General features: G+C 41.1%; 1 protein-coding gene across 1 annotated transcript in view; it reads left to right on the forward strand.

The window, feature by feature from the left end:
• eif2b3 (eukaryotic translation initiation factor 2B, subunit 3 gamma) overlaps positions 1–27,944 on the forward strand; it is an 88,898-nt gene that overhangs the window by 38,165 nt on the left and 22,789 nt on the right. The window contains exons 7-10 of the mRNA XM_055641627.1: positions 11,723–11,850; positions 14,083–14,276; positions 15,987–16,064; positions 19,851–19,999. Coding sequence (XP_055497602.1) covers positions 11,723–11,850; positions 14,083–14,276; positions 15,987–16,064; positions 19,851–19,999 — 549 coding nt within the window. The remainder of the gene's footprint in view (positions 1–11,722; positions 11,851–14,082; positions 14,277–15,986; positions 16,065–19,850; positions 20,000–27,944) is intronic.

Consider the following 27,944-nt stretch of genomic DNA (forward strand, 5'->3'; position numbering starts at 1 on the left):
TAACTAGTGCCATAAACTGGTTTGACCTTTTTAATATTGACTCCAAAATCAATTGGTGTGGCTCAATAATAGCAACATCACCCTCAGTTTGACGTTTGCAGACAAAAATGCTTAATTAAAGGTGATGATTCTGAAGGGTACTGAGGGTTTGCTGAGTTCCGAAATGTTGCCCAACTTACACCAATAACCTGACTGTCTATCTCAGTAGATGTAAAAGATTTTCAAAATTAACAGCCAAAACGTGTCGGTATCATGTCAGTTTTATTTATTTAAGGCAAATTTATTTTAATAGACTGAAGGCCATTGGAAGTCCAGAGTTATAGGGCCTGTCTTTGACCAGCATCTTCAGCTATGAATGAAGATTGTTCTCGGTCACTGCTAAAAATGAGAAATGTTTTAATTAAGCAAGGTCATAACTTTGATTATCCATGGATCTGAGTGTGAACTCATTCTGCGGCCCCTTCTATGACTGGAAGCATTATTAAGTCTTTATTTTTAGATTAAAGTTGTATAGTTACAGTTCGCTATGAAATGCTAATCAGACGATTCTGTACATCTGTTATATCTATTAGTTTATAATCAATACTCCTGGTAATTGTTTTAAGGGTTTAATTCTCACTTCTATACTCTGGCTCATCACCATCTGTAATTCGTCCCACAACAGTGGTGTCGTCGGCGAACTTGAAAATTGAGTTTGTACTATGTCCGGCTGTACAGTCATGAGTATAGAGTAAGTAGAACAGGGGGCTGAGCGCAGCCTTGAGGTGCTCCTGTACTGATTATTACTGAGCAGGGCTCTCGCTTAACTTTTTTTCCCTGTTGCCAGCCGGACAACCTTGGCAGCCTTTTAGGTTGCCAAATGACAGTTTAGGTGGTCATTTAAGATGGCTTGCATGACACGTGCTCGGACAAAGTGTGTAGTTACCATTCGGAATTATGCTCAATGAAGCATTCACATATTATTTCTGCTTCAAATAAAGTCACAAACTAACAAATTCACCAATCAAGACATGATATATACCACAATGACATGCAGCAAAATTATTATACAGTATCTCAACTCTTTTTACACATTGCAATTAATGCCATTTTTATTATTTCTTTACACTTCCAAACATAAATGTGGTTGAATTATTCAGCGTAAGATCAACCTGTGTCAATAAAACCTGGATCTTGATAACATACATGCTTAATCATGCACACTACAGATTGATGCAAGCATGTTTTCTGTGAAGGACCGAACATTATCATGGCACGGCCATAGCATGTGTCGTTATTGCTATTGGTACAGAAACACTCTCGCTTCCCACATAGTAAAGAGTAGGAGTAAATGGGACCTTTTCAGAATGGCAGGCAGTGACGTGGGGTACCGCAATGCTCAGTGCTGGGACCCCAGCTATTTACAATATATATTAATGATTTGGACGAGGGAATTGAATGCAACATCTCCAAGTTTGCGGATGACACGAAGCTGGGGGGCAGTGTTAGCTGTGAGGAGGATGCTAGGAGGCTGCAAGGTGAATTGGATAAGCTGGGTGTGGGCAAATGCATGGCAGATGCAGTATAATGTGGATAAATGTGAGGTTATCCACTTTGGTGGCAAAAACAGGAAAGTAGGCTATTATCTAAATGGTGGCTGATTGAGAAAAGGGGAGTTGCAACGAGACCTGGGTGTCATGGTACACCAGTCATTGAAAGTAGGAATGCAGGTGCAGCAGGCAGTGAAGAATGCGAATGGTATGTTAGCATTCATAGCAAAAGGATTTGAGTATAGGAGCAGGGAGGTTCTACTGCAGTTGTACAGGGTCTTGGTGAGACCACACCTGGAGTATTGCGTTCAGTTTTGGTCTCCAAGTCTGAGGAAAGACATTCTTGCCATAGAGGGAGTCAGAGAAGGTTCACCAGACTGATTCCTGGGATGTCAGGACTTTCATATGAAGAAAGACTGGATAGACTTGGCTTGTACTCGCTGGAATTTAGGAGATTGAGGGGGGTTCTTATAGAAACTTACAAAATTCTTAAGGGGTTGGACAGGCTAGATGCAGGAAGATTGTTCTCCAATACTCCAGGTATGGGCAAGAGTGACCATAATATGGTTGAGTTCTTCATTAGGATGGAGCGTGACGTTAATTCAGAAACAATGGTTTTGAACTTAAAGAAAGGTAACTTTGAGGGTATGAGACGTGAATTGGCCAAGATTGACTGGCAATTAATTCTAAAAGGGTTGACGGTGGATATGCAATGGAAGACATTTAAAGACTGCATGGGTGAACTACAAAAATTGTTCATCCCAGTTTGTCAAAAGAATAAATCAGGGAAGGTAGTGCATCCATGGATAACAAGGGAAATCAGGGATAGTATCAAAGCAAAGGATGATGCGTACAAACTAGCCAGAAAAAGCAGCATACCGGAGGACTGGGAGAAATTCAGAGACCAGCAGAGGAGGACGAAGGGCTTAATTAGAAAAGGAAAAATGGATTATGAAAGAAAACTGGCAGTGAACATAAAATCTGACTGCAAAAGTTTTTATAGATATGTGAAAAGAAAGAGATTAGTTAAAACAAATGTAGGTCCCTTGCAGTCAGAAACAGGTGAGTTGATCATGGGGAACTAGGATATATGGCGGACCAATTGAATAACTACTTTTGGTTCCGTCTTCACTAAGGAAGACATAAATGATCTGCCGGAAATAGCAGGGGCCCGCGGGTCAAAGGAGTTGGAGGAATTGAGTGAAATCCAGGTTAGTCGGGAAGTGGTGTTGGGTAAATTGAATGGATTAAAGGCCGATAAATCCCCAGGGCCGAGATAGGCTGCATCCCAGAGTACTTAAGGAAGTAGCTCCAGAAATAGTGGATGCATTAGTAATAATCTTTCAAAACTCCTTAGATTCTGGAGTAGTTCCAGAGGATTGGCGGGTAGCAAACGTAACCCCACTTTTTAAGAAGGGAGGGAGAGAGAAAACGGGGAATTACAGACCAGTTAGCCTCAAACATCGGTAGTGGGGAAACTGCTAGAGTCAGTTATTAAAGATGGGATAGCAGCACATTTAGAAAGTGGTGAAATCATTGGACAAAGTCAGCATGGATTTACGAAAGGTAAATCATGTCTGACGAATCTTATAGAATTTTTCGAGGATGTAACTAGTAGCGTGGATAGGGGAGAACCAGTGGATGTGGTGTATCTGGACTTCCAGAAGGCTTTCGACAAGGTCCCACATAAGAGATTAGTATACAAACTTAAAGCACATGGCATTGGGGGTTCAGTATTGATGTGGATAGAGAACTGGCTGGCAAACAGGAAGCAAAGAGTAGGAGTAAACGGGTCCTTTTCACAATGGCAGGCAGTGACTAGTGGGGTACCGCAAGGCTCAGTACTGGGACCCCAGCTATTTACAATATATATTAATGATCTGGATGAGGGAATTGAAGGCAATATCTCCAAGTTTGTGGATGACACTAAGCTGGGGGGCAGTGTTAGGTGTGAGGAGGATGCTAGGAGACTGCAAGGTGACTTGGATAGGCTGGGTGAGTGGGCAAATGTTTGGCAGATGCAGTTTAATGTGGATAAATGTGAGGTTATCCATTTTGGTGGCAAAAACGGGAAAGCAGATTATTATCTAAACGGTGGCCGATTGGGAAAGGGGGAGATGCAGCGAGACCTGGGTGTCATGGTACACCAGTCATTGAAGGTAGGCATGCAGGTGCAGCAGGCAGTAAAGAAAGCGAATGGCATGTTGGCTTTCATAGCAAGAGGATTTGAGTATAGGAGCAGGGAGGTTCTACTGCAGTTGTATAGGGTCTTGGTGAGACCACACCTGGAGTATTGCGTGCAGTTTTGGTCTCCAAATCTGAGGAAGGACATTATTGCCATAGAGGGAGTGCAGAGAAGGTTCACCAGACTGATTCCTGGGATGTCAGGACTGTCTTATGAAGAAAGACTGGATAGACTTGGTTTATACTCTCTAGAGTTTAGGAGATTGAGAGGGGATCTTATAGAAACTTACAAAATTCTTAAGGGGTTTGGACAGGCTAGATGCAGGAAGATTGTTTCCGATGTTGGGGAATCCAGGACAAGGGGTCACAGCTTAAGGATAAGGGGGAAATCCTTTAAAACCGAGATGAGGAGAACTTTTTTCACACAGAGAGTGGTGAATCTCTGGAACTCTCTGCCACAGAGGGTAGTTGAGGCCAGTTCATTGGCTATATTTAAGAGGGAGTTAGATGTGGCCCTTGTGGCCAAGGGGATCCGAGGGTATGGAGAAAAGGCAGGTACGGGATACTGAGTTGGATGATCAGCCATGATCATATTAAATGGCGGTGCAGGCTCGAAGGGCCGAATGGCCTACTCCTGCCCCTAATTTCTATGTTTCTATGTTCCCGATATTGGGGAAGTCCAGAACAAGGGGTCACAGTTTAAGGATAAAGGGGAAATCCTTTAGGGCCAAGATGAGAAAAACATTTTTTACACAGAGAGTGGTGAATCTCTGGAACTCTCTGCCACAGAAGGTAGTTGAGTCCAGTTCATTGGCTATATTTAAGAGGGAGTTAGATGTGGCCCTTGTGGCTAAAGGGATCTGGGGGTATTTTGGGTTTGATCCTGAACTCGGGTGCTGTCACTGTGTACTTTGCACTTTCTCCCTGTGACCACATGTGTTTCTTCTGGGTGTTCCAGTTTCCCCTCCCCCCCCCACACAGCCCAAAGTCGTGCGGATTTGTAGGTTTAATTGACCTCTGTAAAGCTTGCCCCTCGTGTGTAGGGAGTGGATGAGATAGTGGGATAACACAGGACCTGTGTGAATGGGTGATCGATGGTTAATGCGGATTCGGTGGGTTGAAGTGCCTGTTTCCATGCTGCATCTGTCAATTCAAAAATTCCAGAGTCTGCAGAGTGTTGATTGTTGAAAATGATTTCCTGCTGTCTGCATGGAAGCATTCCCACAACAGAAGAAAAGCACGATTGATCTTGAACCTTAGATTTGCCATGTACAGCTTGAAAAGAAGGAATTGCTGTGAGCGTTGCATTTGCATCAGGGCTGTGTATTATGTGATGTGATACTCTTGCCCTAAGATTTTGTATGTTGTTTACAATGGGCTAGTAACTTTAGGAAGTCTTAAGAACACAGAAAACATGCTTTGGTCAATGGATCTATAATTTATTGAATGAACTAGATACTTGACCTGCTCCTAGATTCTTCAATCCCTTCCATCCCCATAAATTCATATACAGAAAAAAATCACATGTGTTCAAACTGCAGATTGTCAGATTTTAATTATGGCCATTTTTACACATTTTGGTTTCATCATGAAGAAATTACGACAGTGTTTTATACATAGTCTCTCCCCACCCCCCCCCCCCCCCCCCCCCCCCCCCCAAATTTCAGGGCACCATATGTTTGGGATACAGCAAAAACACCTGTGAAGCTATGTGTCCCAACATTACGGTGCCCTGAAATGGGGGGACTATGTATGAGCTGTAATTTCCACATGGTGAAACCAAAATATATAAAAATACCCTTTAATAAATTCTGACAATGTGCACTTTAACCACATGTGATTTTTTTCTATTACAAATCTCAAATTGTGGAGTACAGAGACGAATAAATAATTGATGGGTCTTTGTCCCAAACATTATGGTGGGCACTGTGGCTACTATTCTGGATCTTACCTTTGTGTATTATCTAGATGATGGAATGAAGATTTTGCCAGTCTCAAACAGTTTGTAAGCTGAAGATTTGACTCGCTGTAACCTTTCCCAAATAAACATAATGAAAAGGGAATCGCTTTACCACCAGAACTGTAAAGATTTGAGAAAGAATACAAGAGAATATTGTGTAATTTTTTTTTTAACATGTATATGATTTTCTGAAACAAGTTTACTCATGCCTACAAAAGGGTTTCTGTCTCTTTGAAACTATGCAGTAGGGTATCTATCCAAGCTTTCTTTTTGCTGTTAATGTAAAATTGTACAGAAATAAACTGATCTATACAAATATTTATATAAATTTTAAGATTTTAATAACAATAAAAGCAGTCAGAATGAAATATCTCTTTAATAAGACCAGACATACGGCATGCAGATGGCCAGTTGGTATTCATGGTCTAAGCTCCAACCTCTCTTTGAAATTTATTATTTCTTGAAATGCACCTTTTAGGCAGCTGTATTTGGACCACCTGGAACAGTATCCGATTTTGCCAGGCTCGTCCAGGCTTAAGGGGCATGCCGATGAACACAAGTGACAGTTATGATAGAATCACTCATGGAAAACAAAGAAGTTTAGTCTGGAACCTTATCGTAAAGTAAATCTAGTAGGAACTGCCAATAAGGAGCACATGTACCTTAGCATAAACTGGAGTGCATATGAACTAGTACTGCTAATCAGTTTGAAGAAGGGTCCCGACGCAAAACATCACCTATCCATTTTCTCCAGAGATGCTGCCTGACCCACTGAGTTATTCCAGCATTTTGTGTCTACTTTTGATACAAACCAGCATCTGCAGTTCCTTTTATTACACAAACATGTTTTTGTACTTTCCCCACATGGATTAATCAATACCAGACCTATGAATTAATTTATATATGATAGGTTGTGCCCTTGCGTTTGTTTTCATATTGGTGCTTCTACATCTACTTATTGGAAAAAATAAATGAGTAGTCGTGGTCTTCAACTTTTAGTCACAAACAGGGCAATTCTCCTTGTTTTCTCCTAAAATAGGTCCTGCAGTTTGTTTCTATTTCCCATGTTTGAGTTACCTCTAGGGTTTTATGCCCTCCAATCGTGGGAAAGTTTGGCATATATTTTGAATTTTCTCAAAAGTTGTAACATAATTTTTGTCCTTGGTATTAGTTTTCCTTGATCGTGTTCCTTTCCTACCAATGTCACGTTGTTACAGTTTCTTCAACTAATGTGCATTCCTTGTATCCAAGTTTGCATCTTGAACAATGAATGATTATGCTTGCAGGGCTCTCTTGTGGATTTACGTCTCCAGGATATGAACAAACAATTTAGTCTACTCCTTCAGATTCCGATTAGTTTATTGTAATATACTCTTGGGTGCAGTGATATTCCTTGTTTGCATGAAACTCATAGAATGCAAAGTATTCATGACAATAATAGATATAATGATAAATACAATAATAAATGCAAAACTGCAGGATGGTGCAAGATTGTAGTGTAATGTGAAGTAGTTCAAAAAATACTATGCTGCAATAACAGATAACCGAATGAAGTAGAGTTAAGAGTAAGAGCATGTGGTAATAGCTGAGTCTCACATTGCGAGTTGACACAAGAGGTACCCCGAGTTAAAACTCGTTTTAATAACGTACGATTAACGTACGGAACTCGTGGACGCAACTTAGAGACTCGTGGCGCTAACGGCAGGTACTCGTGAAACTTGTCAACTCTTGCAAAAAATCAAAACATGTTTAAAATTTTCCACAAGTCAATTCTACTCTTGTGGTTAAGAATTGAAACATTTTAACTCGATGTAAGAACGTAGTGGCCCGTGCGTTTACCTTAGTGTATCGTGAGTCTACCGTGGGAACTCTTTAACTCAGCGGGCAGGCAGCAGCAGATTGTCACTCCCTAGTTTCCCAGCGACAATCACCTGCCATAACGCGAGAGAGATCATGCACTGTTGTAGGTCTCCTTTGCACGTCAGTGTTTCTGTCTTTCTCCACTCATTGTTGGCCCTATCTGTCACCACCCCCATCTACACCCCTCTGCTTCCCGGCCATGTGTGTGACCCCTTCCCTCCCCTCTCCAGCTCCCCGCCCATTGCACCGGCGCGGGGGCTTTGCACTGTCTTCACGTCGGCGATGCCAGCAGGTCAGTGCCAGTCGCCCCGAGGCAGTCGCTCCCTTCAGTTTCCCAGCGGGTCGGGACGGGACTGGAGCTGGGAGGGAAAGGTGTGGGTGGGGGGGGGGGGGCGATGGGTGGGTTAGGTGAGCAGGAGAGTGGGGTTGTTTGCAGTTACAGAGGGAGGGGGCAAGGGCGGTACAGTTCCCAGTCTCAGCTCCTGTCCAGGGGGCTGGCCGGAGCCGTCAGGACCAACAGGACACCGAACACCAGGCCCACTGCAAGCATGGAGAACCCAGAGACCCACAGACAGCAGCAACTCCAGCCCAGCCTCGCTCCAACTCCAGAGGAACCCGCTCCCCGATAGGCCGCTACAGCGACAAGTGGCAGTTCGCTCACAGCCCGAGCTGCACCCCCTCATCTGCCACCTGGGTTCCTCTGGAGTTGGAGCGGGGCTGGGCTGGAGTTGCTGCTGGCTGTGGGTCTCTGGGTTCTCCGTGCTTTATGGCAGGTGATGTCGCCTGCCCGCTGTTCCTGATGCTAAAGCGTTGGGATCGTTGCCCTTCGTGTTGGCGTGGAGGAGGAGGGGGGTATTGTGCTGTTTGATCGCCCCCTGCTATCCCAGGGACAAGGAGACACAGCGGCTTTTGAGACTGGTGGGCAATCACTTCCAAAGTGTCTGCCCATACAGTCAGTACACCTCTCCTACACTTGTCTCCCGCACTAAGATCATCCTGCAGAGAATGATCCCAGCCTAACCCAAGAGCCATGTCATCCCAGACAGATTAATGACACCCCCCCCCCCCCCCCCCCCACCCAACTCTCTCCTCCACCTCAACTCACGCCTGGGCACCAAAGCAGCTCAGGAGGCGAACCCTGAGCTCCGTCTCACAACAATCTGATGTGCACATCCGTCCACATTCAAAGCTTTAATCTCCCGTCTCCCCACAGTGTGTAGACATAGCAGTAAATTCAATTAAAACATATCAAACCTGTGTGTTTCAAACAAATCATGAGTATCACTGCTCTGGCACTGGATGGTGCACATTTTCCCTTTGTAGGTCACATCAATAGATGCGGCCGCGCTGAATTCTATCTTTAAAACAAAGCCACAGGATGGAGAGGTCTTCTTTAACACTGTTGCTTATTTAAACATAACACTGTTGCTTATTAAAACAAACCTTCAATCAGGATTGGCTCAAGAGTAATTCGGGAGACGAACTTGGAACATCGCAGAAATGACAAATAAACGGCAAACTTGTCATACCCGCGGGAACTCGGTTAAACTCTTGATCATACACTTGCAATCTCGTACACAACCACGAGTCTTTCACTCGGGGTACCTCTTGTGTCAATTCGCAACGTGAGACTCGGCTTTTATGCTTCTGGGAAGGGGGTGTGAAAGAGGTGATTGGTTTAGGAGTGTGATATTGGTGTGGAAGAACTGTTCTTGAGTCTAGGCGTGCTGGCTTTCAAGCTTCTGAATCTTCCAGGAGGTGGAAGAAAGAAAAAGGTATATCCAAGGTGGCAGCCTTCCTTGAAGATATTTTCAACGTTCCTCATGCAATGTACCATGAAGATGGACAGGATAACAATGACCAGCCTGCGATGGATTGGGCTGTGTTCACCACTCTGCGGTCAAGAGCAGAGCTGTTGCAATTCCAGGCTGAGGTGCATCCCGTCAGAATACTTTCTATAGCAGATCTGTAGAAGTTCAATTGAATCCCTGATGACATTCTGAATCTTCTCAGACTACTCAGAGTAAATACGATGATGCACTTTCTGATCACCGCAACAGTGTTAGAAACATAGAAACATAGAAATTAGGTGCAGGAGTAGGCCATTCGGCCCTTCGAGCCTGCACCGCCATTCAATATGATCATGGCTGATCATCCAACTCAGTATCCCGTACCTGCCTTCTCTCCATACCCCCTGATCCCCTTAGCCACAAGGGCCACATCTAACTCCCTCTTAAATATAGCCAATGAACTGGCCTCAACTACCCTCTGTGGCAGAGAGTTCCAGAGATTCACCACTCTCTGCGTCTGCGTGAAAAAAGTTCTTCTCATCTCGGGTTTTAAAGGATTTCCCCTTTATGCTTAAGCTGTGTGACCCCTTGTCCTGGACTTCCCTAACATCGGGAACAATCTTCCTGCATCTAGCCTGTCCAACCCCTTAAGAATTTTGTAAGTTTCTATAAGATCCCCTCTCAATCTTCTAAATTCTAGAGAGTATAAACCAAGTCTGTCCAATCTTCTTCTTCATAAGACAGTCCTGACATCCCAGGAATCAGTCTGGTTAGGGGATGAAGTTATGTTAATATGGATGGCAAGGAACTCTTAATCTTATCAATGGATGGCAAGGAGTCTTATAATCAATGGATGGCAAGCAACTCTTAATCTTATTAACTCCATTGGCGTGGACAGGGTTATGTTCATCTCATCACACCATTTCCCTGGCCCTAAAATGACCTGGAACACCTACAAAACAAAGACTCCTATTTATACACTATAAATCTACCTTCTGCACCATAATCCCATCCAAACTCCTCTCCAAACTTCTGGACCCAGGAATTAGCACCCCCCTCTGCCACTGGATCCTCGATTTTCTGACCCACACACCACAATCAGTGAGGATAAGTGACAACACCTCTTCCACAAAATTGTGTTCTTGGTAACATTATATACTGTATTATGTATATGTACAGTGTTATACTCCCTATATACCCACAACTGTGCGGCCAAATTTGGCCCTGACTCCATCTATACATTTATAAATGATGCCACTGTGGTGGGATGGATCACAAATAATGATGAGACGGAGAGCAGGAAGGAGATAGAACTTAGTAACATGGTATCAGGACAATAACCACTCCTCTATTGAGCAAGACAAAGGAGCTAGTTATCGACTTCAAGAAGCGTGGTGGAGTACAGGGCCCAATCAGCACCAATGGTGCCAAAGTGGAATTGGTTGAGAGCTTCAAGTTGCTTGGCATTAATACTACAACGATCTGTTGTGAACCAACCGCATTGAAATGACAGCCAATGCCTCGATTTCCTTAGGAGACTTAGGTAATTTAGCAAGTATCCAATGGCTCCTATAAGCTTGTACAGATACCCATAGAAAGCACATTGGTGCGTTGCATCACTATTTGGTTTGGGAACAACTCTGCTCAAGACTGCAAGAAATTGTAGTTGTGGATGTGGCCCAGTCTATCATACAGAGTAGACACCCCACCATTGACTCCATCTACACCAGGCTGCCTCAGAAAAGCAGCCAACATTATCAAAGACGTCCTATCCTGGTCATTCCTCCTTCTCCACGCTCCTGTCAGGCAGAAGATACAGAAGCTTTAAAGTGTGCACCACCAGGCTCAGGAACAGCTTCTTCTTCTCTGTTATCAGCTTCTGAACTGTCCTTCCATAAGCTAGGATACTGTTCAATTCACCTCTATCGTATTGCGGACATTGGACTTATTCTTTGGAACTGGTGCGCTACAATGCTGAGAACTATATTCTGCACTCTGTATCTTCCTCTTTGCTCTACCTTGAGTTTAGCTTGATTGTATTTATGTATGGTATTATCTGATTTTATTGATGGCATGCAAAACAATGTTTTTCACTGTGCACCAGTACATGTGACAATAATAAACCCAACCTAAACCATTTATTAACTGCTAAGAGGATGCTAGTGACTTAATTTCAGACCGAATACCGCTGCCAGATAGGAGAATGGCTTGGACTGCCTCTTCCATTACCCTTTTGTTTTATATGGGGCTGCCCAAAGAAGCTATGTTCTCGCCAGGGCTTCTACATGGAGCAGCCTACATTTTAATTCCTTGCAAGTAATTCTCAGCATGAGAAAACACACTATCTCTCTTCAGAGATTTTTTAATTTATTTGTAATACAAATGTTTTCTCTTTCAAGATCTTTCACGTCAATCCGAGGCGAATTGATTCCTTATCTAGTTCGAAAGCAGTTCACTTCTCCCAAATCGGCTCAACTTTCTAAAGATGATATAAGTGAAGGTCAGAAGCAAGCCCCCAAACCTACAGGTAGGTTGTGTAAGTGATTGTCTGTAACAGTACAGGACTGCATTCCTTGCATCCATCAAAATGTGAAATAGAAACAAGTTTTATCATTTATTTTAGCTTTTGTTCATCACAAATAAGATAAATAATAACACTGTAAGGTTTTATTCATTTTAATGATCATGTGAATGCATTGTGAGAAAATCCTTCGATTTCATGAGGGGTTCAAAAATAATCCTCTTTTTAAATAACAAACACAAATACAAACTAAACACTAATGGCGAATTAAGCATATTATTAAAGCTTCCTTGAATATATATAATATCATATATTCATGGAAATTTCTAACCCCAGGCTGTTCAAACTAGAGAAGCAGCATTCAGGAAGGCACAAAATGCTGGAGTAACTCAACGGGACAGGCGGCATCTCTGGAGAGAAAGAATGGGTGACGTTTCATGTCGAGACCCTTCAGACTGATGTCAGGGGAGAGTGAGATACTTCGATAAGGAAGTGTAAGGTGTGAAAACAGGACAAAGGGAATGAAGATCAAGGAAAATGTAGAATATATAATTGTTAGCTGGGAGAAGGTAACAACAAAGCAAACATAAAATGTAGTCCGAGCCAATAAGACTGGTCGGAGAACTGGGTAGGGAGAGGGATAGAGAGAGAGGGAAAGCAAGGGTTACTTAAAGTTAGAGAAGTCAATGTTCATACTGTAAGCTGGTGTAAGCTGCCCAAGTGAAATATGAAGTGCTGGTCCTCGAATTAGAGCTGGGCCTCACTCTCTGACAATGGAGCATATCTCCAGAGATACTGCCTGTCCCGCTGAATTACTCCAGCATTTTGTGTCTATCTTCCATCTGCAGTTCCTTCCTACACATTCAGGATGGCACGGTCTCTTCATTTGGGGGGCTGGTGTAGATGGGACATCTTAGTTGGCATGGACAAGTTGGGCGGAAGGGCATATTTCTATGCTGTATGACTATGCCTCTAGCTAGGTAAAGTATAAACTGTGAAAGGAGCACACAACATCCCAAACATACCACTCGCCCCTGAGAGAACACTTTCTTCTACCAGGGAAAAGTCTGTAGATGCCATAAATAATCTTGGAACCCACACATCTGGTTGGGGAAACAAGTCATTTTAAGAATAATTGTTTAAAAATACAAAGGGTAGTTATTTGTTTTCAGGTCAGAAAACAACAGAAGGGCTGTATTGGAAAATTGAGTGTTATTGGGATTTTTTTAAAGAACGGGATATAAAGGGGATTCCTCCGATTGAAATAATATGGCCATTAAGAAGCAGCTAAACTCTTTTCTCTATGTTATGTATTGCTAATCTAGTAAAATCTGTGTCGTGATCTTAATAACTACATACTGTAATTTCATTCTTTCAGAAGCGTTCCCTTTGATGCAACCACAACCCTTCCTCATCTTATCTGTCGCCTGTACTAATACAAAAACTAAGATGTAATGCTGAGGCTCTGCAAGGCATTTGGTGTACTGTGAGCAAATTTGGGCCCCATACCTGAGAAAGGATAAGCTGGCTCTGGAGAGGGTCCAGAGGAGGTTTACAAGAATGATTCTTGGAATGAGTGTGTTACCATATGATGAGCATTTGACAGCACCAGGCCTGTACTCATTGGAGTTTCGAAGGTTGAGGGGGAACCTCATAGAAACTTACAGAATAATGAAAGGCATAGATAGAGTGGATGTGGAAAGGATTTGTCGACTGGTGGGAGAGTCTAGAACCAGAGGTCAAAGCCTCAAAAAAAAGGGTGCTCTTATAAAAAGGTGAGCAGGAACTACTTTAGTCAGAGGGTAGTTAATCTGTGGAATTCATTGCCACAGAGGACCATGGGCGCCAAGCCAATGGATATTTTTAAGGCAGAGACAAATTCTTGATTAGAACAGGTGTGAAGGGTTATGGGGAGAAGGCAGGAAAGTGGGATTAGGAGGCAGAGATCAACCATAATTTAATGGTGGAGTAGGGCTGAATGGCCTAATTCCACTCTTATAACATGCAAACGTAATATGTTTTTATGTTTCTCGATTATGATGAAGAGTCCCAGGTGTGAAATGGTTCTCTTTCCACAGATAATGTCTGACTTGCAGAGATTTTCCAGCATTTTATGTTTATATGAGCCTGTTTTTACGTTTTGTACTGTGCATGCTATCTGATGCTCAGTTTACTTAACTGCAGTAACTCTGCTTGGTACCTAGTGCGCTCACAGATTTATTTATTTTTTGTTTATAGAAGATATATTCAGTTATATCAAAGAGGATGATCTTCTGAATTTAGCCAGAGAAAAATCATTTTGGAACGATCATCATGGAGATATGAGTGAACCATATCATGGAACCAAACTTCGCTGTTACGTACATATTATGGAAAAGGACATGTGTTACCGTGTAAACACTCTACCTTCATATATTGAAGCCAACCGACAGGTAAGAAGTGTGCCTTGCTTAACAAAGTTTCTGCTTTTCCCTATGTTTCTTATGTTGCAAACTGCAGAGACAGGAGTCCATATATTTTTTTTAATGGGTTGTCATGAGGATAAGAATGGATTTGTTGAAAATTCATTTAGATTAAGATTTTTTTTAAATTAATACTTTTTTGCTGATGGTTTTTCAGGAATGCCAAAAAATTAGCCTAAACTTTGAGTTTGGACAAGAATTTGACCATCTGAGCAATGAGCAAACTAGATTTACTTTGAAGATTTACCATATTAGCAAACAAAGTTCATCAATTTTATGTTTTAAACCACATATCCACTAATTTACCCCTTGATACTGCCAAACAAAGTTACATAAGTGTATAAATACATAGTTTGCAGAAGATAGATGATTAGAGCTCCTTTAACCCCAGCAACTGACTCCGTTTATAGAGATCATTAGTAGCAAAGTTGTTGAGAAAGGTTCTGAACGATTGGATTAGTGACCATTTGGAAAGTTCATTCCTCTGGCCTACCTCTCATCTTCACAAAATACTATGTATTTTCCCTATATTTGATACTATCCATAAGATAGTTATCCCCACCATGGTGCACCCTACTCATAGCGCCTCCTTTTCTCACTGGAATCCACCATTTCTGAGATTTATGAAATATTTCTTTAAATGACTGCCATTGCTGACATACCCTTTAATCTATTTGGCCAGACTACATTTGCCTCATGTCATTGTTATTGCCTTTTTGTTCAGGTTTAGGACACTACTTTCAGATCCTCGGAGAAAATCAAAGAGCTACAGATGCTGGAAATCTGAAATAATTATGGAAAATCCTGGAAACATTCAATAGGTCAGGCAGCATCTCCGGAAATATAAACAGAGTTAATAATTCAAGTTGACGATTTTCAACCTGAAACATTAACCCTGTTTCTCTTTTCACAGATGCCATCTGCCCTGCTGTGTTTTTCCATTTTTTTTCTCTCACACTCTAAATGAATTGAGCCACTATGGTGGCTGTTTAAGTCTATGTTTAATCTTTATGTAGTTATGTATGTTGATGTTTTTTTGTCACTGTATGATAAATCAAATTTCACTGTACCTTGGTACACGTGACAATAAAGGACCATTAAAGGTTGAATTAAAGGTTTTAACATTCCATGACCATTCTTTCTTGGAGATTCAACCCAATGAGATAATTATTAGTCCTGTCTTATTGCACAATACCAGATCTAACAAAGATGGCTACCTGGTTACCACTTAAATGCTTTGCTCTCAGAAACCATCCTAAATGTACTATGTGAACTCATCCCCATGGCTACCATTCCAATTTGCATTGTCCAATCAACATGATGATTACATTTGCCCACAATGACTACTGGACCTTCTGTATGTTATCTTGATTTATAATCAACATTTCATGGATATTAAAAATATGTTGCTCCCTTTCAAAAAAGCAGAGGGTTTCTGTTTGGTGTCAGCCAAATACAAAAAACTGCAACTGCAGGAAATCAAAATGGGGGGGGGGGGGGGGGGGGGGGTGTATAGGGGGATTGTGGGGGGGGGGGGGGGGGGGGGGGGGGGGGGGGAGGGGGGGGGGTGAATATTTCAATATCATTTTCCGAAAACATGATGTATGCAATTCATTTATTTTATTCCCTTCCAGACACTGGTGAATAGTCTGCTCTTGTGTTTTTTTTTTTATCTTCCAGGCTCCTAAATTCTTATCTACTTTATCCCAAGAAGAATCACTAATCCACCCTAGGGCACAAATTACTGATACGTATATGGTGAGTAGTGAGAAGCCTAATGTATGTGGCAGAAAATCTTGAGACTTTTAACTAAACACAGACCGCTCTATTCTGCCCAACTTATTCAAAATCCATTGATTACCAGGGCTCTGACTGTAGCAAGCCTATACTTGCCTCTGTTTGATTTATGATATTGTAGACTGAAAAAAAGACTATCTCTAGGTTGCTAGAAGCATAATTCTTTGTGTTTTAACACAATTATTATCTAATCTGAAAAAGCAAAGCAAACACACAAAGAGTCATTCAGCTAAGGACCTCAAAAATGTGAATTGATGCTTTCCATTATTTTCCAACAATTAAAATTCATGAATGGAAAATCATGAAGATAGTTTCTGCCAAAATTTATGTCCAAATAGCAAGAATTCATTCTATTCATTTATTGGTAATGCAAAAGCAGGAAATTAAGGATAGAGTATTGAAGATTTTCTAAAACAATTATTATTTTTTTTTTTGTAGAAACATGGAACTGCAGGTTGTGGTTTACAAAACAACACACAAAGTGCTGGAGTAACTGTGGGTCATGCAGCATCTCTGGGGAACATGAATAGGATAGGTGACGTTTCGGATTGGGACCTGAAACGTCACCTATCCATGTTCCGCAGAGAGGCTGTCTGACCCTCTGAGTTACTCCAGCACTTTGTGTCTTGTTTGTTTTCCTCTCTAACATGACAATGTTGGTAATTTGTTAACGTGTGGAGAGCAGTGGCAAATGGTATTTCATCCTGAGAAGTGTAAGGTGATGCATTTTAAGAGAGCTAAAATGCATCACCTCATACTTAACAGGATTAAATTCTAGTATGTACACAATGAATGGCAGAGCACGCGGGCAAATTGAGAAATAGAGTGACCTCAGTGTGCAAGCCCAAGAAACAGATCGAGACTGTGATTAAGAAAGTATATGGGATACTTACTTTCCAATAGCTAGTGCAAATGATAGGAGAGCAGGGATGTTAGGTACAACTTTATAAGACATTGGTTGAGCCGCAGCTGGAGTACTGTGCACTGTTCTGGCCATCACACTAGAAGAAGGATTTTTTTGCACTGGAGAGGGTGCAAACCAGGGGAACAGGGTGTTACCTGGGGTGGAGAGTTTCAGTAAAGAGGAATGATTGAATTGTGTTTGTTCGACCCTTGGAGGCTAAGTGGTGATCTAACCGAAGCACACATGATTAAGAGACATAGATAGGGTCGATAGTAAGAAGCTTTCCCCCAAGCAGACATTACTTCAACCAGGGGGCAAAGTTGTAGGAGGTTCAGAAGAGGTCTGAGGAAGAATGTTTTTGCCTAGAGGGTGGTTGGAATTTAGAAGGCACTGTCTGAGGAGGTGGTCAGGGCAGAAAATTCACATTTCATTTAGTAATTGTAAGTAACAAAGGCATAAACAGCTATAGCCAAGTGCTAGTATATGGGATTAGCATGGATGGAATCTTGATATGGACATGGTAGGCCAGATGTCTTATTTCTGCGCTGCTTCACTCTATGACTAATCTATGAAGCATTTCCGTTCTAATCATTTTCCATCAGTGACTTTTTTTCCCCATTTTATTTGTTTGCATGATTATGTTGAAGTGTGGAAAATACTTGGAGCTAGTCTTATAACAGGAACTTCCTGTTCTAGTTACATTAATCCCACATAAGATGGAGAGGATGGGCTGCTTTTCAAAACCCTGGGTGGGCTTTGTGTATCTTTAACACCAGAAGCATTGCTCAGCTGGACAAAACAAACATTGACTAAAGTAAGTAACCCATCAGCCCACACACAGAGTGAAGCAGCAGGGGATACACAGGAGTACAGTAGGTTATAATTACGGGTAGACCTCCTCTTTCATTGTAAGACAACTCATCCATTTGTTCCTTTAAATTATTTTAATTAAATATTTCATAGTATTTCCAACATTTGAAAGAACTTGAAAGAAACATATTATTGTGCAGTACTATTTTACGATATTTCATATGTTACTTGTCAAAAACAACATTCATCTAATAGTTCTACTTTTGTTAATATTAGTATTTTGATGTTGTTTTACAAAGGGGGCACGCATACTCATTTATATGTTTGCAATAGCACAGAAACTATTTTGTTAACTTCATTGTCCAAATGTTTAGAAAATAAATCTTGTAAGCTGTCCCTCTCTCTTTCTCTCCCTCTCTCTTGCTCTTTCTCCCACACTCATGCACGGACGCATTTAAGCCAACTTTAACTATTGCCATTTGGGAAGTTTTCCTCCCTGCTTTATCTCTGTACTACGGCTTCTGTACATTTTGTATAATTTTACTTGGCATCTTTCATATTCAAGCCTGAATTCAGGCTTGAGTTGGCTTATTTGCTCATATGCAGAATGTGAATAAGCTTTGAAACTTCAGCTGCAAACAAGGCCAGATAAGTAATCAGTTGCATTTGATAAGGCAGGCCTCTCTGGAAGGTTAGATCGCATGGGATCCAGGGAGAGCTAGCCAACTGGATAGAAAATTTGCTTCATAGAAGGAAACAGAGAATGATGCTGGAGGGTTGTTTTGCAGATTGGAAGCATGTGGCTAGTGGCATGCTTCGGGGATCGATGTTGGGCCCATTGCTGTTTGTGGTTTATATCAATGTTTCACTGAGAATGTATAAGGCGTGATTAGTAACTTTGCAGATAACGCTAAAATGGATGGTATTGTAGATAGCAAAGATGGTTATCAAAAAAATACTGCAAATCTTGATCAGATGGGCAAGTGCGCAGAGGAATGGTTAAAGGAGACTAATGCAGATAAATGTGAAGTGTTGCATTTTGGGAAGAATGCCAGGACATGACCTACATAGGGCTGCCCTGGTATTGGCAGGGCTCTGAGAAGTGTTGTAGAGCAGAGGGATCTAGGAGTGTAGGTACATAGTTCCTTGAAAGTGGCGTCACAGGTAGATAGGGTGGTCAAGAAGGTTTTCGGCACATTGGTTGTCGGTCAAGATATTGAGTATCAAAGATGGGATGTGCAGGAAAGAACTGCAGATGCTGCTTTAAACCGAAGATAGACACAAAAAGCTGGAGTAACTCAGCGGATCAGACAGCATCGCTGGAGAAAAGGAATAGGTAATGACTTGGGTCGAGAAGTTATGTGTAGTACAAGCTCTGATGAAGCCACAGTTGGAGTATTGCGTTCAGCTTGAGTATTGCATTCAGATTTGGTCACCCTGCTGTAGGAGAGATATTGTTAAGCTGGAAAATGTGCAGAAAAGACTTATGGGGATCTCGTCAGGACTTGAAGGCCCGAGCTCTAGGGAGAGGTTGGGCAGGTTAGGTATGCATTCCTTGGATGAGAGGTGATCCTGTAAAGGTGGATAAAATCATGAGGGGAATAGATAGAGTAGTTGTTCAGAGTCTTTTTCCCAAAGTAGGGGAATCAAGAACTGGAGGACATGCATTTAAGATGAGAGGGGAGAAATGTAATCTGAGGGACAACTTTTTCCACACAGTGGGAGGTGGGTATATGGAATGAGCTGTCTGAGGAGGTAGTTGAGGCAGAAACTATAACTACATTTAAAAGACATTTGGACAGGAACACGGATAGGAAAGGTTTAGAGAGATATGAGCTAAACGTTGGCAGGTGGAACTAGTGTAGATGCAGCACCTTGGTCGGCATGGGCAAGTTGGGCCTAAGAGTCCATTTCATTACTGTACGGCTCTATGACTCTAAATGCTTAAATATTATTTTATAAAACCTGGTATTATGTGGTAACCCTGCCTTGCATTTTCACTTTAACATTATATATATATTTCCTCCACAAAGGTTGGAGCTGACTGCATGATTGGCAGTTTGACTGAAGTAGCAGAGAAGTCCTCTATCAAGCGGTCAATCATTGGGGCCTCATGCACAATCAAAGAGAAAGTTAAAATTGCCAATTCAGTGATCATGGACAATGTGACAATTGAAGAGGGGTGAGTGACTAATATGTTGGAAAGTTGCTTTCGAAAATGTTGTGCTTTAAGCCTGCTATCTGGAACACTGTTTCTCAAAATATGGCTTGAAATTATTCAAGCATTCATTCTGTTTCAGTTGCTCTGGCCATCTAACGGATAAACAACTGATCTTGCTCATGTAAAAAGCTTCTGTTGTAATGTGGCCACCAGCAATGAAGATCTTGTATACTTGCCCAGTGCAATAATAGAGAGAAAAAAAACAGCTTCTGGCATAGCACTTGCTTTTCCATCTCCCATTTCTTCATATTAATGGCCCTGTTACTGTTGTACTGTTCCAAACCAAATTGCATCTTTTACTTTAAAAAGAAGTGTGACCCGTTTTGATCAAACTCATTAGGGAAGGTTATGTGTGTCTGGGAAAGAGATTTAAAGTGTAAAAATAGAAGTTCCAAACTTGCATTATCCCCAAAATTATTTTCAGTAAAATTGAGCAAGTGAATGTGCCTTTGCGGATGAAAATAAAATATCAAAAATCTATACATCTGAAGAGATGGATGTAGTGACTTTCTGCCGTATCATATTCTGGCTTTCTTATTCTGTTCTCAATTTCCCTGCAGTGTACCTGTGTGGTGGCGGCTAGGCAATTATTTGCTATATTGTGTGCCCGCCCGTGCTTGTGTGTTTGTGAGAGTCTGAGACAATAAAATATTAAACTAACCTTGTTGCTGAATAGTTTGCATGCTAACCTTGTGAAAGCAATGTAGTTAACGTGTAATTAATGATTGGGAAAGTTGACCACAGCCAAAAATATATATTTTTAAGAAAGCCCTTTAACTTTGCATATGGAACTCAAAGTTGCAAGACGGGGATGTGTAGTTTAGAAGGTTATGGTTACCTGACCCTTGTCAATTAATTGAAAGGCTGCTTAAAAAAAGAAGCAGATACATCAACATAAAGTGGACCTCAAATTATTCCGAGATATTGACAAAGGCAGAAATTGTCTCGGTAAGGAATGATATCTGGTTGGCCTTGTGCACAAATCAACGGTCAGCCAGTAAGCAAATGTAGCAAAGAAAATGATACTTCAGTCTATTTTGTAAGAGCATTAAGTACATGAGTGGAGATGTCTTACTGCATTGATATAGGGACTCAGTGAGATGTGCTGCTGGAATATTGCATATTCATTGGTGTGCCTATCGAAGGAAGAACATGGTTATGATAACAGCAATGAGCCATTATTCACTGGGATGGGTGTGGGGGGGGGGGGGGGGGGTGAGGATTGTCCTTTGAGGAGAAATAAAGCAGACTGGGCTTATTTTATCTAAGAGTTTAGAAAAATGAGATGTGGTCAAAAACACGAGAGGCATGCTCGAGCAGATGCAGGGATGATGCATGTATGCCATGGCACCACCCAACCTAGTGATCCCCGGAAGTGAAAAAGACAAGATTGGGAATGTGTAATGCAGGTAGAGCTGCTGCTTCATTGTTATCACTGATCCAAAATTCTGGAACGCGTAGTATTGACACTGTTGGAGCATTTTTACTCTTCTGACTGCAGAGATTCAAGATGTAAACTCACAAAACCATATCAGTAAAATCTGGGGTGGGCAATGAAATCGGCTTCACCCACATCTCCCAAGAATGCACTTAAAGAGAGGAATCCCAAATGTTTGGATTGGATGTTGTGAGCAAATTAACAGTTTGCCTATATCAATAAAAAAACACTACACATTTGGGGTGTTTATCCTGATTTCTATCCAGATGTATCACTCAATAATTTGGGGGAAATGCTTCACTTTTTAAAATTGTTTTCTAAGCTGATGCAAGTTGTCCAGTCATTGATGTTATTAGTATTTGTTATCCAAACAGTAATTTGCACTGTGAGTGCCAACACCACACAAAGAAGTTTCCTGTAATGCACTGAAGTTCAGTATCATAATTACATCTTTTGCCCTAGCCCACCCACAGCCATAATTACTGTTTAGAAGGAAGATCAATAATCAAATGTGCAACTTTCAGAGTCCTAGATGTCTGCTTAACGATATTCTTAGTAATCTCCGTGGTGGCTGTGTTTGATCATGGAGGTATGCTGTAGCTTTGAACTATCATGTTTGTTTATAAAATGCTCAGGTCTGTAATCAATTCGGATTATTTTCATATAAAAGTAAAATTACATTTTGTATGGTTGTAATCAACATGCAGTTTTTTAAATTATGTACTTTCGTTAGCTTAAGAGATGTAGATTTCATTTCCATTTCTCAATCATTTTTATTTTTCTGAAAGTATGTTCACTTCTCGAGTGAAAGTTCATAAAAGTTCAATGCTGTCAGTGGCAGCATCTTGTGGCACTGCTGTTGCTCTGAAAAGGTTAGACTCGGAATAAATCAAGCAGGGTGTCCATGAAATTCTGTGGACCATCAGCTGCAGCAGAAATGAATGCCCGTGCAGTCTAAAGGGGCTGTCCCACTTGGGCGACCTAATTCGCGGGTTCTGGCGGGTTTTCCCTCGACATGGTCGACACGAGGTCGTAGGAGGTCTTTGTAACTCTCCTTCATGCTTGAGAGTAGTCCCCATGTACTGGAGGCCTCAGCTAGGTCACGGTGTATTTTTCACCAAGTTGAAAAATGCCCGCGAGTAAAAAAAAGTCGCCATGGAAAAAATTAATACTTTTTTTACTCGTAGGTTTAGTCGTAGTAGGTCGGCATGTTAGTCATAGGTAATCGAGGGTAGTCGTAGATAATCTTCATCATAGTCGAAGGGAGGTCGAAAAAGATCGAAGGAGCATGGATTTGGTCTGTACGGAAGTTGTACATTCTCCCAGCGACCAACATTGCTTTTTTCCGGGAGCTCTAGTTTTCTCCCACACTCCAACGACGTACATGTTTGTAGGTTAATTGGCTTGATAAAAAATTGTGAATTGTCACTGATGTGTATAGGATAGTTAGTGTGTGGGGATCGCTGGTCGGTGCGGACTCAGTGGGCCAAAGGGCCTGTTTCCATGCTGTATAACTAAACTAAAGTAAACTGCGGCCAATTTAAAAGAGTATGCCACTGCTTTTATTTCTGGTCTTTGTTCCAACCAACTGCCGATCAAAAAATGTCTCTTGCCTGTTTTCACCTGCCCTCTCTCTTCTAGCTTTTCCTTCACCCTTCACCCCACCCCCCCCCCCCCTCCCCCACACACCATAATCAATCTGAAGATGGGTCCCAACTAGAAAAGCATCCTATCCATGTTTACCAGAGATGCTGCCTGACCTTCTGAGTTACTCCAGCACTTTATGCCCTTAAAGTGAAGACATCCCAGGGAAAGGGTCAGAAAAGGAAATAATTGAAATTAACATTAAGAAACAATAGTAGCAAACAAATAATGGCACTAAATGATAAATTCACAGGTTAAGAGCGTTTCTTACCAAAATTTTAGGTATTCTTCAGATTGGAAAATTGAACATTGCTCTATCGTTTAGAAAACGCGCTAGTAATTGATTCCAAATTTCCTGAAATAAACCCTAAACTTGGTTTACTTTGTTTTAAAATGGCATTAAACTTTCAGCTAGCTTCCTGTAAACAGCTCGCTCATAAAATGACGAGTAAGAATATCTGTGTATACAGATACTGTCATTATTTATCCTATCTCAGTCACGGACAGGCTGATCAACTCATTGCCGCAACAGCATCAGTTTAAGAGTTTGTTTTGGCAGTATTGCTCATTGGAAGACGCAGCCATTTAGGTGCCAGCTTCTGATATGAGATCACAATGATTGACCTCAGAATAGTGGACCACCAAGTAAGTTAAACAGGCAAAAAACTCTAATTACTACTAGTATATGCTCCTTTGCCTTCCATGTAAATAAACAATTCTAGCAGAACACTGACATTACATTACAGATCATCACATTACACATGCTCCATTCCTTCACACTGGAGACTTATAATCTACTCATTATTTATCTTCCAGGTTCTTGGTGAAGAGCAAAGAAAAAAATAACAAATTTTCAAGTTTCATGAACACACATCTTGAATACTTAAAATATATGTGGCTTTTTAAAACAATTTGAATTATAAAAAAAATAATAATCCAGTGATTACATTATTTAAAGACGGGTGATTTGGGTCAAGTCAAATAAATTTAATCTGAGTCAATTAAATCTGCAATGTTAGACCATTCCAGATAGGGTCTTAAGAGCAAACTTCAAAATACAGCTTCCTCAAGAATCAAGTGGGCATCTAAATTATGTGGATGAAAAAAGCCCTTGTTTCAATTCCAGGTCAACATTAGTTTTGTTGCAGCAGTGGCACTTTTTAGTTGTGTTCAATACTCCTAATAAACATACCATGATTCTTTTTTTGTGATTCCTATCTGTTCAATCCTCTTGGTTCTTGGTTTCTTGGTCCTCCAAAATATTCCAAATGGAATTCAAACTGGAGGTGGTGAAGGGAGGGATTATGCCAGAAAGGGTTATTGGGAAGAAAGAGCTACTTTAAATTTAGTTGCATCTGGTTGGAATTCCTCATTGGAATTTTCTGCAAGAATTAACCAAGAATAGTATTAATTACTGATGGAACAGCCCCATTGCTAAATTGTCACTTTAACGCTCTATGGTTCAGTTCATATTAGAGCTACTTGAACGAGTTTTCGGAGGACACAAATCAATGGAATTTTATGCCAGTGAGGGCCAGTGTTTCGCTACAGGAACAGAGAAAAACGGAATTTTTAATAACATCATCATAAAAATAAAAGGCTGCAATTTCCACTCCCCAGAGCCCTGCCATTTACTGTGAGGGTCCTGCCTTGGTTAGAATTCCCAAAGTGCAACACCTCTAATTTATCTGAAATAAACTCTTGGTCATCTCTTTAAAAAAAAAACACAATCAAATTTGTGTTTAATTTCCATGCTGACTATCTCTAATTAGTTCATGTCCTTTCAAATGCAAGTTTATCGTGTGAGAACCCGCTCGATAATCATGTATGGCTCACCAGCCAGTAATTCTCAGGTTTACACTTGCAGCCATTCTTAAATAGAGGCATAACATTTCCCAGCTCTAGACTTTCAGTAGGTCACCTGCAGTTGTTCATGCTGCAAATATCTCTGCCAGGGGTCTCACGATTCCTTCCTCAGCTTACCACTTTGTCTTAGGACACACTTGATTGAGTCACAGGGATTTATTTATCTTAATGCATTTTAATGTAATTAAGCTTCTGTAATGTGGACTTTCTTCATGCAGCTACTCTTGACTTCCCCAAGTCGCGTAGCATGCGTGTCTTTCTCCAAAGTGAAGACAAACAAGAAATATTTGTTTAGTACCTCGCATATATCCTATGTCTCCATACATAGATGACCTTATTCATCCTATACTCTCCCTCGTTGTTCTTTTGCTCTTAACATCCTTGAAGGATTTCTCTCAACTCTCCTTTAGCTTATCTGCTAAGGCTTTCTCATGTCCTCTTATTTGCCCTCTTGGATTTTCCTCTTGGAGACCTTTATATTCCCACTTCTCAAGGGATATGTTTGTTCCCAGCTGCCTATTCCCAGAGCCCTAATATCTCATCATCCAGTGCTCCCCACTCCAGCCAACCTTGCCTTGTGGGGTAAGATGCGTTCCATCTCCCACATACCCAATTCCTTCCATCCAGCAGATTAACTGGCCTCTTATCTTGTTTGATAACCTTCCACTTAAAGGGACCACAATAAGTTATCTGGCTGCCCTTCCTATTTTTATTCTGAAAGCATGGTGTGCACAACATAAAATCAGAAAATGCTGGAAAAACAGGTCCAAAGCATTGATCCTTCTTCTGATGCTGTCTGACGCTGCGTTTTTCTAGTATGTTTTATTTTTATTTCACATTTCCAGTATCTACAGGATTTTTAAAAATCCTTTAATGTTGAATATGCACCTCACCATTCTGCACAAGGGGTAATCACCGTATAAACAAACTATCATTATACTCCTCATCTTTGTGTATTTAATGATTCAGCTAACCACTAAATTAATAAAGACACTTGCCAGCTTTAATGAGCAAACCTAAAACATACCTGCCAGCTGCCTTGGATTGTTTATGACTTCATGCTTAAATGACAAAGTGATAAAGTCAGGAAGAGGTTCTCCTTCCCTGACTAATTGATGGTATGTGAAATTTATGGAAATTGTGAAATAATGCAGTGAAGCCAAAGAAAATTAAACCATGCAGGATTGGAAATGTACCATTTATTGAGATGGCTAAAGGGAAAGAGTGACTAATTATGGAATTGTAAAACCTTTACAACACAAGATAACCCCCCCCAAATCCTCTGTTGGCACCAAGGTAATCATAGAAACATATAAAATAGGTGCAGGAGTAGGCCATTCGGCCCTTCAAGCCTGCACCGCCATTCAATATGATCTTGGCTGATCATCCAACTCGGTATCCTGTACCTGCCTTCTCTCCATACCCACTGATACTTTTAGCCACAACGGCCACATCTAACTCCCTCTTAAATATAGCCAATGAACTGGCCTCAACTACCTTCTGTGGTAGAGCATTCCACAGATTCACCGCTCTCTGTGTGAAAAATGTTTTTCTCATCTCGGTTCTAAAAGATTTCCCCCTCATCCTTAAACTGTGACCCCTTGTTCTGGACCTCCTAATCAATCCTAAACCATTCAGTCCACCATTCTAATACTATAAACCCTGCAAATAATTGTCCTTCAAGTGTCTAACCAGTTTCTCTCTTAAACCCAGTTTGTAATGGTGGCAGAAATTGAATTAATCATCGGCGTCTAGATCTACCTATCCCCTGCTTTGAAAAAAAAATCCTCATTCTCCTTGGATCCTTTGTGCAACATTTTAAATATTTGCCTTTAAGCAATCTGGTAATGAGAACAGCTTCCCTCTATCCTATCAAAACTAGTCATTGTCCTGTGTGCCTCGATTAAGTCACCTCTCAACTTTTGCTCCAAGGAAAACAACCACAGCTTCTCTCTTGGAAAGTTCTTTCAAACAGCTCGGGTATGCATGATATGCTGACAAAATCCTCCCACTCTGCTTACTATTCTGTCAACTGCTGTGTTGTGTCCACGGGCTGAACTATTTAGTGTCCTATAAACCACAATAACATGTATTTATGGTAAACACTGAAGGAATAACCCTTTACTACCCAATCATCAGTTTTGTGAGAACTATACAGTCTTCAACCTAATTAAACAATGTCTTGAAGGTGAGGATAATTGCTTCCATTCCACCTTTCGAATATGGGTTTTTATATCCATACCTAGAGTCATACAGTGTGGAAACAGGCCTTTCGGCCCAACTTGCCCACACCGATCAACATGTCCCATAAACACTAGTCCCGCTTGCCTGTGTTTGGTCAATATCCCTCCAAACCTGTCCTATCCATGTATCTGTCTAATTGTTTCTTAAATGTTGCAATAGTCCCTGCTTCAACAACCACCTTGTTCCTTTCACCTACCACCCTTTCTGTGAAATAGTTATCCCTCGGATTCCTGTAAAATCTTTCCCCCTGCTCCTTAAACCTATGCCCTCTGGTTCTCAATACCCCAACTCTGGGCAAGTGACACTGTGTGCCCTCCCAATCTACGCTTCTCATTATTTTATACACTATAAGATCACCTGAAACAATATTTTAAAGCATTCTGGAGGTGAGAGTATTTGGTGGAATCCAGGTGGCACTATTGTAAATGGTTAATGAATGAATGAATAAGTTTATTGGCCAAGTTTCACATACAAGGAATTTGCCTTGGTGCTCTGCCTGCAAGTGACAACATGACATACAGTGACAGTTAGGAATGACACATAAAACATTAAACATTAATAATAAAACATTATCGATTAAACATTTGAATTAAATAAAATGCCAGAGCAAAAGGAGGCTACAGATTTTTGGTTATTGAGTAGAGCTACTACTCATGGGGAAAAAAGCTGTTTACGTCTGCCTGTGCGAAGTGCGTCCATTCAAAGAGTTTGTCT

The sequence above is a fragment of the Leucoraja erinacea genome, chromosome 10 (assembly GCF_028641065.1).
Source record: "Leucoraja erinacea ecotype New England chromosome 10, Leri_hhj_1, whole genome shotgun sequence".
NCBI lineage: Eukaryota > Metazoa > Chordata > Chondrichthyes > Rajiformes > Rajidae > Leucoraja > Leucoraja erinaceus.